Below are 13,739 nucleotides of genomic sequence, written 5' to 3'. Positions count from 1 at the left end.
TGACCATGCTAACCATGGAAAAAAAATCTGTGCCAGCATGGTGAGACTGCTTGCCTGATATGTTTCTATAAGACTGGATGCTGTGGAAGCACAGCCTGGCTGACAAACCCCCACTCCTGTTCAGTTTAATCAGTAGTGGTTTCAGGTAGTAGCTGCCCTGTCCTAAGAGAAGTGGTTTGTGAACAAGAAATTAAGTAGATTTGGTTGAGTCAAAAGATATTCTTCATCAAACCAAATTTATTCAGTAAAATTCATACACATAGATATACACTAATAGCCAAAGACGGCATTTTTACTGTAACATTTTATTGAGAAAAATATATATACAAAATCAGTGCTATATTACTGCATTATCCAAGAACTTTTACATACTGACCTCCAATATCTTGTTCTTTTGACCTTCATTCACTTTGCCAGCCAGACAACAATGGGAGATAGCATTCTGGATAATATATTTATTAGATTTAGCGCTAGGCTCTTTATATAATTTTGGCCCTGTGGGTAAAATATAACAGTGTTAATTGAGCATATGAGATAGTAAAAATACTAAAAATAGATAAAATGAAAATCAACATATACACCACCTGTATACTCTGTTGCTGAAGCTACTGAAGAAGTCGTAGAGGCATTCTCCCAATCTTTTTCACCATTACGGCTGCCACAGCGGCCGGGTGATAAAAATCCCTCTACAGACTCCGACCTGAAAGGACTAAATGATATGCATGCTGGTTAAGAATAACATCAGAGAAAAAGTAAAACAAAATGTAAAAATTTCATGCTGTGGGTTATTCTGCTAATCTCTGTATCACCACTGTGTCCTTTAATAATATTAGCATAGCCAGAGGAAGGAATTACAGAACACAATGGAGGACCAGTCATCTGACAAAAGGTGCTGATCTAGACTCTTGAGCCAGCTTTAATCTAAAAAGAACAAATATGAGTGGTACTAGAGGCAATTTTTATTTTTGAATGAAGAACTTCCTGATTACCAGAAATTCTAGCCTACAACCAACCTTGCCATTTCTTTTGGTAAAAGGTTGCTACTGCTAAATGTGTGGCCAAAGACATGCTGACAATATGGTTTTCATGATACATATGTAATAATGCAGCTCTTTTTGGTCTCATGCCTGCATATACAAAGCAAAAGCATATTCTTGGTTTTCTGCCCGCTCATAAATTAAATATATGGGACCTTGGTAGCCAGGCAACTGCAGAATGCTTTGAAGGTGCTCCTGAGGTTTATCTAGCAGATTTTGCATTCATATTTACTTGTATAGGGAAAAAAAGGCATTTCTGCAAACAAACATTTTTGCGAACAACCTTTTATTTATATAAATTTAAGAGCTATTATTTTAGTCTGTCTTTACGCCACTGAAAATCTATTACGTACTAGAGAACACCATCATGTCTTTTTATTGCATTGCGTACATTAAGTGGGATATTTAGGTCATCTGAGAATGCAAACACCCCACTGCTTAAAAACAAGACTGCATTAACATGAAACATTTGTTTGAAGATCTGGCAAAAAAGCAGATCTTTGCAAAGAAATAAATTAAATTGCATATGTACTGGCAGTAAAACGACTAACACGAACTACGCACTTTCTCAATCCAAGTGTTGACAATGATCATTGGTAAAATATATGTGTAGGTATAGTGAAACTAGTTTCCAAAAATACAAAAATGATAGAATTTGTCGCCTCAAAACAACCTTAATATGAAAACAGGCTGATTTTTCTCTAACATCCATTTATATGTGACAGGCAGGACCTGGAAATCATGTGACCTAGCATATAGGAGTAAAATATGCCCTGTCTTGTAGGGCAAGTTCTCAAAACCCTGGCTTATACATTGTATTTCTAATACTTAAATTTGAATAGAAACAACTAGTGACTCTCCTTTTGGCATTGAAGGTTATTCTAATTTAGATGTTTTTACTGTCAAAACATTTGCTGTGAAAGATTGTTACCTTGGTGTTCTTTTCTCAGAGTTCACACTTTCATTTTCACCTGCATTCAGAGAGGCCAGGTTAAAACTGGACACTGCAGAAGAGAAGAAAATATCATAAAAATGTGATACTTATACTACAGTTGACCTTATGGGCCTGATTTATGAAAGCTCTCCAAAGCTGGAGAGGATACACTTTTGTCAGTGAAGCTGAGTGATCCAGCAAACCAGGAATGGATCTGGTCCAGAATTGAAGATATTTGCTAACAAATAGCAAGTGACTTTTAGAAAAATCAATTCCAGGTTTGCCAGATCACCCAGCTTCACTGTGGAAAGTGTATCCTCTCCAGCCTTGGAGAGCTTTAATAAATCAGAGAGATCGGCGGACGATGACCGATGGAGGACGACGCTGGATGAGCACAGGGGGACCAGGTAAGTGAAAAATCTCGGGCTTAACCATCCTTGCAATTTTTTTTTGCCCGAGCGAAGGTCGGGCTTAACTGCAAGGAGGTTAAAAGCAGATTACAATGTAATCTGCTTTTAAATGGTTTTTACAGTGCAAAAACACCACACAACATGCAATGAAAATAAAAGTACATTTTTAATTTTATATTTTACTTTAAGATTACATTGTTGTCTTATATTTCATTATTTTTTTAAAATTATTATTTATAATTATGTATTATAATATAATTTATGATTATAATATAATAAATATATTAACATACCTGGGAGTTAATACTAAAAATTACAGGCCCACAATATAAACAACAATTTCTATGCAAAAAAATAGGATCACTTTTTGCATCAATAAACTGACAGAATTAGAACGCTAGGGGGGGTTAATGTCCCAAAATAATGTCATCTTGAATCCCCCAATCATTTCTCAGTACAACAGTGCTGCAAACACATATTATCCATGATTAGGTCATATACTCGAGAGGGAGAAGTAAGAAACAAAGCAATTTATTGCTTATTGCCAGTTCATCAGTTAGGCAGAGTTTAATTTTTTTTAAATTAGCAATTTTAGGTATTTGTAAAAGTACTTTGTTCCTACATGTATTATATGTGGAAAATTTAACATGCAACATGGGGCAATTTAAACCTAAAATCAGCTTAAAATACAAGACTTTACAATGCCACAATGAAGCTCAGTAATTTCTCTATTCATTGTATGTCAGTGGAGACATTTGGTGTTGTGGCTCCTAGTCAATAAAATACCTAAGTTTGTTACAATGTGAAATAAAATGTGTTACAAACAGTGTTGGGTTTCTGTGCTATTGTTTCTTTGCTATGGTATTTGTGATTCAAACACATTTTACATATAACAGGTAATATCCATGAGGCCTGAGAGTTAATATGAGCAAAATGCTTCTATTAAGAGCAAGCTCTTTCAGTATCTTTTTAGTATACCCCTTAATAGGCCAATAGTACAAAAAATGTACCATGTTAAATTTGGTAGTAGAACTTTTTTTTTTTTTTTTGATTCACATGATAAAAAAATAGAGCAGAATAGTGGTGTTAAAGTCAGCAAAACATTTTAGTAGAATACAGTTCTACGACCTTCTCTCCTAGATTTTTTTCATAAATTAAAATAGCTATTGGCACAGCTTGCTCTTTTTGTTTATGTACCTGGAGGGCCCCCAGTAGGTGTTTTAGGTGTTTCAACCTGATGGTCTCTATGGATAGATTTAGGACGAGGCTTTTTAGACTTGCTAAAGTTCATGCGAGGTTTTATAACAGAATCCATGTCTTCCATTAACTTAAGCTGCTTTCTGCGCATGTATTCTTGCTTGATAAACTCTCGTCTTGCTTTCTCATCTTCTTTCTTATGTCGCTCTTCTTCTGACTTTCGTCTGTAGAAAATAAAGCTTTTTGTTACCAATGGCACCCCCTTTATTTAATGACTAGCCCAACACTATGAAATAAATCTGTAAGAAGAGTTTAAGTATACTTATAACCAAAGAACAAAAATGTAATATATTGCAGAAAATCCAATCCCTAAATGTGTTTGTAGCATTTGTTTCCAGGTTAATTTTGAGTGTGATCCAACCAGTAACACACTTAATGTCCTGGAATGACAACACTTCTCCAGAGGAAAAGAACTGTGTAAGGACTACATAACTGATCCTCCTAATCTTTACAACACAGAGGTGATAAACAGAGGTGTTCTGTAGTCCAGGGACAGAATTAGGAACAATTCAAACTTTAGTATAATCGTGGCAGGGATCACAGGTAGCTACAGTTACTAGATTTCTGTAAGGAATAACCGGTATATATATCCATCTTCCTTTTCCTCCCAAAGATCTTTATCCATCATTATTGGCTGTGCCGGGATGAGCTAGATTCCATGCAGGTGCATGAGCATTTATCCATCCACAACACACCAAAGGGAAGCTGGAATTGCCAGGTTTCCCTGGCAGCCAAAGCCAATACTACAGCTCAGCTTTCTAGTCTGAAACCCCGAGTGATCAGGCAGGTAGTAGACATTATTCCAGAAGGGACATCGCCTCATCCTTTCTGCAATAAATACCTGCCTGACCAAGCATTTGTAAAAGTGGAACTTAAGTTCCACTTTAGGAGATTTAACAGTATGCTTTTAAAATATTTCTTTCACAGGCTAAAAGGAAGCAAAATATTTGGGGTTACATTCACTGGAGACCACATATATTAAAACTGAATTTAAGATAGTGTTCATCGTAAATATGGTTGGGCAAATTAAGCAAAGTTCACTATAAAACCAGACTTGGCACACCTACATTAAAGTTGTAGTGTGAAGTAGGGGGAGGGTAAAGAAGCATATGCCTCAATTTACAAAACTGGCACATTATGGCAGACTGATCATCAAAGATTCAGCAACGTCAGCTCTGGATCACCATCACTACTGTCTTCTGATTTTATTCCTTATGAGCAAAACGTATATGTGTTCAATGACTTAATGGAAAGTAACACGAGTAATAATTTAGCATAAAGTAAATATTCTCCACTACAAAAATACCCTATAATAGAACACGTTAAAAATTTATATCAGGTATTAGATCGTTTATAGGCAAAACAGCAGACCTAATGTGTTTGAGTTTTAGCCAGGGATCAAGTAAGTTCCGAGACACCAAATATTTCTAATATCTCTGATGCTCCCGTAATGCAATACATGTTTATGCAGTGCAGGTGTTTCTATCCCTGCCTATTGTATACTCGGTGTGATAAAGTTGGAAGGAACACCTTTTTTTATAGTGAGTAAATATTTTGATACTTGCATCTGTAGTCTTTACATTATATGATCTATCAGTATTTCAATGCCTTTTTTGAGTGGAATATGCCCATTTCATTGGCATGGTTAGTTTGCCTCTGTTAGATGCATTTCAGTAATTCTGAGTAATCAACTATTCTTGCACTGAACAGTATATTCCACCCACAAGTAATGTAACGGCTTTAATGGTACCTTTATTGTAAAAGAAAAGTTATATTTTTAAAAAGAACTACAGAGTATATAGAAGATTGGAGCTGCTTTTGGCACTCAACATGCATTTATAAAAGACAAAGCAACCAGCAAGTTTCAGCTCCAGCTACACTTAACGGGGTCCGATCTACAATAAATTTTATTGTTAAACAGGTAACATCTAGGGATTATCTTCTCTTACCTGGCCTCCTCTTTCTTCAACTCTTGCTCCATTTCCTGCTCCAGCTTCTTCTGTTGATTTTCACGCTCTCTCCGCAGCCTTTTCTCCAGCAGAGCAGCACGTTTGGCAGCCATATCGTTCTCCTCTTTGCGATCATCCTGTGGTAAAGTAACAAAAGTTTTATGAACCCATCCAGATCTCAAAAAGAGAAATGGTTTACATTTACTGTACTAGAAGAACCATACAAGTTAAAACATATGCAACATCTTGTAAGCAAATGTTAAAGGTCTCCTTGAAGACAAACTTTTTTAAAATTCAAACAGGACACATATTAGTACCCTTGATCCCTTTCTTTTGTATGTATAAAGCATAGATGCTACATGGTTAACACTTGCCTTGTAGTACTGAGGATTTGTTTCAGTTTCTGCCAGGGACACAGTCTTTGCTTATTCAATGCTTGTGTGGGTCTGTTCACAGTTCTAAAACATTGTGAAAAGTTATTTGCTGTACAACCATAACTGGCCTCAATGAGTGCCTTCCAGACTATGATAGATATATAAAAAAGGAGTTCACAAAAATAGGCTTTAGGTGAAGTAGTTATTATAGTTCAAAGAAATTTTACAATTTAGTTTTCAACATATTTGAACAGGCAGGTAAAAGTGATGTGCATGAACAAATAGGACACTAAACTGACGCAATGTACTCATTTTCCTAGTCCAAATGAATAAAAGACATATCACATGGGAAAAGAAAGTACATCACTACATCTACCACCACTTCCATTTCCATGAAGTTAGAATTGTGTGTTTCAGATTGGCTGCCCTTAGCAAGAATGTCCTTGGAGAGTATCCAGATGAAACCTGTCCTAAATAAACCTCATATATAAATCTCATATAAAAAGGTCTGGTTTTTTTTAAAGAGACACAAAAAAATGACTATGGATGCCTGAAAGTCTGGCAAGAGATAGGAGATGATCCCAAATTATTTGAAATTTAATCACTGCTCTGTTAAGAAAATAATCTAAAATAATCGAAAAAAAAAAGGAGAATAGATTATAATGGAATAGAAAATAATAGAAAAAGTGGATAGATCACAGCTAAGAGGTCAACATGTCATTTTGATCAAAGACATAGTTCTCCCCAGCCCGTTTTTGGGGGACAGGCCGCCCACTTGCTGTCATAATTCCACCCAGCACATTTTCAGCAGCTCTGAACGGACACCGGAGAGGCTGCTCTGCTCGCTCTGTTCTCTGCTGCTAAGAGCTGATAGGAGATCACAGGCTGTCCCTCCCCCTCTCATAGCTGAGTCTTTTGGAAACAATGTATCCGCCCAGTGGGCGTGTGTAATGATGTCATCAGAGCAGTGTGTGTAAATGCAGCATGTCGCACTCCTCAGCCTTACAGCTCTCCGTGTATATACCTTCATATCCCCTAAACTGTATGTCATAATGATTTGTAATTTTCAGGGTGCACAGGGAACACTTATAGTTAGCACCATTCACAATTTCAACACCACAGCTTTTACAATTACAACATTGGGGTTGCAGTATTAAAAGCAAGTGAGCCTGGGAGTCCTAAATAAAAATGCATATTGAGGACCCCCGGGGCCACTTACATAGAAAGGAGCATTGGGGAAGGGCCCCTAAATTTATACTTATCTCTCACAAATCTATAACTGTCATACTATGTTAACCCGTCTGCTGGTGGGGTGTACAAAGCTGAAAATGTAGGTGCTGCGGGGAGAGACAATTTTCGATTCCCCCCCTCCCCCCCCACTACACATTAAAATTTCATTACTATGGCAAACGCACTGCCCTGTTACACATTACTGCCCATTTCTAACACTGGAAACCCAATTTCTCTGGAAGGGGGAGGTGTAGGAAACTTAAAATGTGTGGGGAATATCTGTGGATAACACCCCATAATGTTTAATCACAATGGCATCATTAGAACATAAACTCTGCCCTGTACACACAATGCACCATAATTTGAAAAATAAATTATACCACTGTAAGGAAAATAATCCATAAGTGCTTTGCGTTTCAACCCTTGGAATTTCAATGCTTGGTAGTCTTAGTAGTTAGCAAATAGTGTCAATACCTTCCCCATAGTATATTTATATTATTGGGCATCAAAATGTAATATGACAAAGAAATCAATGCAATATTTTTAAAAAGCAAGCCTACCAACCTTAAAAAAGAAGCCACAGCAAACCTTCTGGTCTTCAGTGATGAGATCTTTCTCAGGTTCCACGTCATTCTTTTCAGGTGCCTCGTTTGGTGGTTGTAACTTTGAGAGAGGGACTTCAATTAGACTTGCATTTTGTGAGGTGGAGAAGCTTCTCTGGCTGAATGCTTCATCATTTGGTGTAACACATACAGTTTCTACAATAGGCTGTGATAATACTTCAGACACAGTTGATTCAATTGGCTTCTTTTCTAATACACGTTTCTCAGAAGTTTGATCAAAATCCAAACCTTTCTCATACTCCTCATTTCTGACATCACCAGCAGTCTCCAGATCATCCTTAGTCTCCTCTTCTTGTGTCCCACGATTTTGATCATCTCCAAAGCATACAAATGATCTTGTCTGGGTCTGGCTTGGAGAAAACCTTCGCAGACGAGGAAGACTATCTACAGATTGAGGAGGTGTTAATGTACGGTTTAAAGGTGTTATTTTAAGGTCATTGGGTCTAGGAGTCTTCTGTGGTTTTGAAGAGAAGGAAACAGTCCTTTTAACTGAAGCCTGGGGTGACCTTTGAGTTTGGCGAGGTGATTCCATGGTAAAACAGGGAACTGGTGACCATGAAACAGAGGGTTTAGTTGCTGGTTTTGACTCCCGCGGAAGCTGCTTCTGAGGAGAAGGTTGGGCTGGGGAGATAACCCAGGCCTGTTTCTCCCTCATTTGCATCAACATATCCTGCTGCAAAGCCAACCTCTGCATTTCTTGTTGGAGAAAGCTCAAGGAAGAATTTAATTTTTCAATAGATCGTGTATACTCCATGACATCTACCTCAGCAATGGTTTCTTCACTTGGACTTGCAAGATTCCAAACTTTTTCAGTATTTACAGGTGTTGTTGGGGATTTCAGCCATCTAGGTGTTTGATTGCTGTTTACTTTCAATCTTGAACTGGTTCCATCAGATGTTCTTGGTTCCTTTGCTTCAGGTGTTTCCAGAGGGGCCTTCCCATTTTCAGAACATCCTGCTTCTTCTGGTAAGGGAGATATTCCATCTCCCTTCTTTTTAACTACTGTAAGAAATGCGGTTCTACCCATTTTCTGCCGCTGGCGAGTAAATGCAGCCTCTACTTTCTTCTTTTGTGCTTCGATTGCCCTCCTTTTTTCCTCCAAGTTCATCCTCAGCTGGACAACTTCAGATGCCAACAACTGTGTTGTGTCTTTACCCTGTGGCAAAGAGTTTTCATCTTGAATTTGGCCAAATGCAACCACCTGAGGTATGTTTAGCTCAGAACCTTCAGGGGTTGTTTTTTGTGAGCTGCTTCCACTACTCCTGCCATCTGCATTATTCAGTTTTCTGAACTTCTGCTCTGCAAAGCTGGTCATTTTGATTCCAGAACTGGAGGAAGCTGAACTGCCTGCTTGTGATTTGCCACTTACTGAGCTGGGGCAGGGACTAACTGCTTCTCTAAGATTGGAGTTGAGATTAACATAGTCCTGGTGCAGTTTCAAAGGGTCTTCCATGTCGGAATCTAAACTTACAGTATAATCTTTCAAGGAAGAATCTTCATCTATGGTTTCTGGAATATCTTCTGAAGGAACATGAATTCCAGTATCTACTTCTGTATTGTCAGTTACAGGACTTAATGCTTCTTTTTTCTCAAAAAGGTCTATATTAGGGTCTGTAAAACCTGGTAGAGTTAGTTGCGGTCCTAAATTTACATCATTGCTATGAAGAAAAAAACCATTGTTCATCTGATCCCCAATAACATGTGTCTTTACTGGGTTGTGAATTATTTCAAGTGCTTCTTCAATGCTAGGGGGTTCTACCTGAGAGTCCAGCTGTCCTACCCCAATGCTATTTTCAATTGGTCCATTGGGCCTTTTGTTGTGATCACTATCATCTGAGTCAAACTGACTGGTAGTTGGTGACAAATCATTATGGTTTTGTGGAATAGAAATCCATTCTTCCCTGATGCCAACTGACTCCTCTTGGCCATTAATTGGCTGGAAGGAAAGATTTTTACGGATGTGTTTGGGTACGCGCGCGAGATTAAGAGAGAAGCCTTCATTACTAATTGACCTACGGATTGGCCTGCTTGGGGTTGTGACTTTCATTCCGTCCTCCTTATCAAAAGATATGTCAAAAGATACTCCATGAACTGAAGATCTAAAGTGGGGAAAAAATTATTTGATAGACCATTATATTGCATTTTTAGGATAATGGGTGAATGACAACAGTACAACAGAACTGGCATCAAGTTTTTAAAAGGAGGTCATTTAAATCTTGACCTGGGATTAAACAAGTTTAAAGCATTCAAAGAATAATAATGGTATTGTATTATTTATTAAAAATATATTTGTAATTATAGTTCTAAAAAGAAAAGCATTAATTAAAAATATATTGTTTTTAATGCATTAAGTAAAAATTGTTGAAGTTAAACTAGAGTAAAACATTTCCTGAATGGAGAGACACAGTGACTATGCTAACGCAGCCTAAAAGAATATTAGCCAAAATGAAACAAAGCATCTCATACTGAACGTATGTATGTATATACACATTAAAATAAAGCATACTAAAGCTTTATAATAATCTTGCATATACAAAAGGCCTATAACAAAGCTCGCAAAAAAGGGCCGTTATATAAAAGTGTGAACATTTCTCAGTTTTCTTACCGCTTCTCCTTGGGCCAAGTTCCAACCTGTCCATCCACATAGGACATAGATGAGGATCTTCGAATGGCAGCTAAATAAGCAAACAAAATAAATGTGTTCTCAGACATTAAAACTCAAAGTAACCATACAATTCCTTCCAACACACACACAAAACGCAAAGTAAAAATTTTACTTGCCATGGATAGCTGTCTAGCAAATTGTAATGGGATAAACAAACTCCACAACCATTCCCACGTTTTTAAAGGGTAGCTAAACTCAGAATTTTCACTTTACATAAAAGGGTAGACAACCCTTTTGTAAAGTAAAAATTCAGTTTTTTTTTTGAGAATGAATGGGAGCGCAAATCCTCCCGGGATCCCCACGTCAGGCATCCCGGAAGGCTCTTGGGTGCTCCTTCTGGGTATGCCCGAGCATCTCAGGCATGCGCAGAAGGAGCCTTTTTCTGCAAACAGAAAAATTTGTCGCTGTCACACGTGCGCAGTGAGATTGGCAAATTTTTCTTCTAATCCTACGTCACCCGATCCCGCACCTGGGTCACACGGGTGACGTAAGGTGAAGAACAGGAAGAAGAGAAGATGGCCGGAGCACCGGCTCCGGAATGATGCCGGTCCCGATGCAGGACAATACCGGAGGGAAGGGACTGTCCTGAGGGATTGAAGGTAAGTGTGTTTTTTTTTTTTTTTTGCAGTTTTGAGTTTAGTTCCTCTTTAAGCCCATCCACCATCTTAGGCAAGGTGTCCAATAAGTCTAATGAGACAGCACTACCAGTCTACCCGTTTCTGCTCAACTGCATCAATATAGCAGAAAAGAAAAATTGAAACAATAGTCCAAACTGGCAAATTTCGTTTGGTGCAAATGTCATGCACCTTCCGCAAGGCAACCATTTGGGATTTATTTTTTGAAGGGAGACTTGGATGAGTTTTGACACTAACATTCACTGAAACCTTCCCTGGATTATCAATCACAGCCTTTGAAGACAATGGATCTAAAAGCCTTGTCACCAGGCAATTTTTCAGTGAATGTTAGATTTACTGATTCAATGATTCACTGCTAAATAGGCCCCTTTGAGGGTATGTATTTATACTGCTAATTTACAATCTATATAAAAGGCCACAACAATGCTTAACGTGTTTTGACAAAAAAATCCAGCTACCTACAACCATGACCAACAAACTTTATCAGCCTACGGAGAGACACTTAAATTTGACCCTTGAAATTTAAATTAAAATTGGATCCCTACCTTGTCCAGGAGATGATGGTACATCTTGTGGGTTCCTGAAAAGTAACAGTTACTAATTAAGGTATTGTTACAAGGTGAAAGAATTTACACAGTTGGAATCACAAACCATGAAAGTACAAAAAGGACACTACTACCCCCTCTATTGTTTATTCCAACAACTACAACAACTACAAATTAAACATTATACCTGTATCCATTATATTGACCCTACATTCTTGGGCAAAATATGCAGTTCAAAAAATAGAAACTGTCTAAGGTTATTTTTGAATTGGTGCAAGTTGTGAATGATCCCCACTTCGCTGTTGCAAAAGCCTTTTCTTGCACTAATAAAATAATACTATTTAGTTTATATGAGGAAAATCACTGTTTATATCACATAAAACTATTGCATTAAGGTGAATGAACTCGTTCAGTATTCTCCCAAGAACTCTTACACATTATTGTGTCATCAGTAAACCCGGTTTAAAGAAAAATACAAAGGCTAAAGATAAAGGGCTATTTGTGATTAGGCAATGACATATATTATAATAAATAGACAGTGCTCAACCCAGGAATTTTTTTGAGCCGGGTGGGAAGAAATTGTAGGCGGGTGGCAGCCCCTGTAATGTGACCCAACTCTTTAGTAGCCACATAAAAACAGCCTGGGGGTTACTGAAAAGTGCCGGGTGGTGCGCCCAGCTAAAACGGGCTGGGGAGAACACTGAATAGAGAATGGCATAATAGAGAATGGCATAATCTTTAAAAAAACAATCGAATATAAACATTTGTACTCTTCTATATAGCACCATGATAGCAAAAACTAAAAAAGGTTAATTATGCGTAAAGCTTTCCCCATACCTTAGTGGTGGAATCCTAATAGAGCAGATTTCATAGGGTTTGTCAGCGCCCTTCTTACAGGCCTGTCACAACAAATATTACAATACCCACAAATCTGGTCTCCCTTTAGAGGGGGTTATTAGAACATAAATACAAGGCGGCATTGCTTTAAACCCTTCCTACCTACATGATGGGAGTTAACACTGACACCAGATAGCCTCTCCATATGACTCTAAAAGGTTTAATCCATATGACACTTACATTTTACAAGCCATTCATAAAACCTGTGATGGAAGCATGGCGTGGTCACAAGACCATTAGATAAAGTGACCTAGCTGTTCTTGTACACCTTTTATGGTCCCACTATTTAAATAAATGGTGTTTTTCCTTGAAGATCCAAAGTGTAGGACGCTCTAATGCTTTTTAAATGTGCCAGTATATCAATTTTTTATTATAGATTATACTATATTTTTAAAGAAGCAGCATGGCTAGGATAAGGCTATACCAGTGTAAATCAGTCCCTTGTCTACAGCAGTTACTCCACTGTGCTGATAAGGGCAAATCAGGCCAGATTTAGGACAGTAATGTGAAAATCCAAAACCCAAATTTGGGAGGGGTGGAGTATTTGGCAACATAAACCTCAATCTTCCCTGGAAAAAAAGGAAATAAACATCCTGGGTAATGCTATTGGTAATTGTATTGCTGCAGAATCACAGCCATTTTTTTGGATCCAGGCCCGGAGTCTTCTTGAAGGAATAGGTAGGCTAGGCACTCCATCCCTTTTTCAGGCCAGAAATTGGCAATGGCTCTGGAGCACCTAGCCATTGATAAAAAGGCACCTGCTTTTAACACTGGGGAAGTTGGAGCCTGAGGCCAGGTATGGCTTATTTGGACAAGCTGTTTGCAGCCTTTATGCTGGGAGAGCCCAGGAGGTCACGGAAAGTTTGTCTGTGGGACTGATACTGAGCCAGAAGGCTAGATTTTGTGTTTTCTTTGTCCTGCTGTGAATGGCATTGATCCCCTAACAGGGAAAATCTTTGATTTTTTAAAAAAAATAAACATCTAAGCAATTGTTCTAACAAAAAAAAAATTGGAGTAACTTAAAGAAGAAATTTTGTAAATTGGTATCGCAAAGGTTAAAGTCCAATTCCATGTTTTTAAGTACCGTATTTTCCGGCGTACAAGACGACTTTTTAACCCCGAAAAATCTATGACAAAGTCAGGGGTCGTCTTGTACGCCGGGTACCAGTACTTACCTGCAGCG

General features: G+C 38.0%; 1 protein-coding gene across 2 annotated transcripts in view; it reads right to left on the bottom strand.

The window, feature by feature from the left end:
• CAMSAP2 (calmodulin regulated spectrin associated protein family member 2) overlaps positions 1 to 13,739 on the bottom strand; it is a 61,098-nt gene that overhangs the window by 8,765 nt on the left and 38,594 nt on the right. For both annotated transcript variants that reach the window (XM_072420076.1, XM_072420077.1), the window contains 8 exons: positions 11,660 to 11,694; positions 10,420 to 10,489; positions 7,756 to 9,913; positions 5,588 to 5,724; positions 3,579 to 3,802; positions 1,969 to 2,041; positions 585 to 709; positions 377 to 495 (listed from right to left, as the gene is read on the bottom strand). In XM_072420076.1, the coding sequence (XP_072276177.1) occupies positions 377 to 495; positions 585 to 709; positions 1,969 to 2,041; positions 3,579 to 3,802; positions 5,588 to 5,724; positions 7,756 to 9,913; positions 10,420 to 10,489; positions 11,660 to 11,694 (2,941 nt within the window). The remainder of the gene's footprint in view (positions 1 to 376; positions 496 to 584; positions 710 to 1,968; positions 2,042 to 3,578; positions 3,803 to 5,587; positions 5,725 to 7,755; positions 9,914 to 10,419; positions 10,490 to 11,659; positions 11,695 to 13,739) is intronic.

The sequence above is a fragment of the Pyxicephalus adspersus genome, chromosome 8, assembly GCF_032062135.1.
Source record: "Pyxicephalus adspersus chromosome 8, UCB_Pads_2.0, whole genome shotgun sequence".
In the NCBI taxonomy this organism is placed as follows: domain Eukaryota; kingdom Metazoa; phylum Chordata; class Amphibia; order Anura; family Pyxicephalidae; genus Pyxicephalus; species Pyxicephalus adspersus.
The sequence above is the reverse complement of the archived record's forward strand: the minus strand, read 5'-3'. Positions and strand labels throughout refer to the sequence as shown.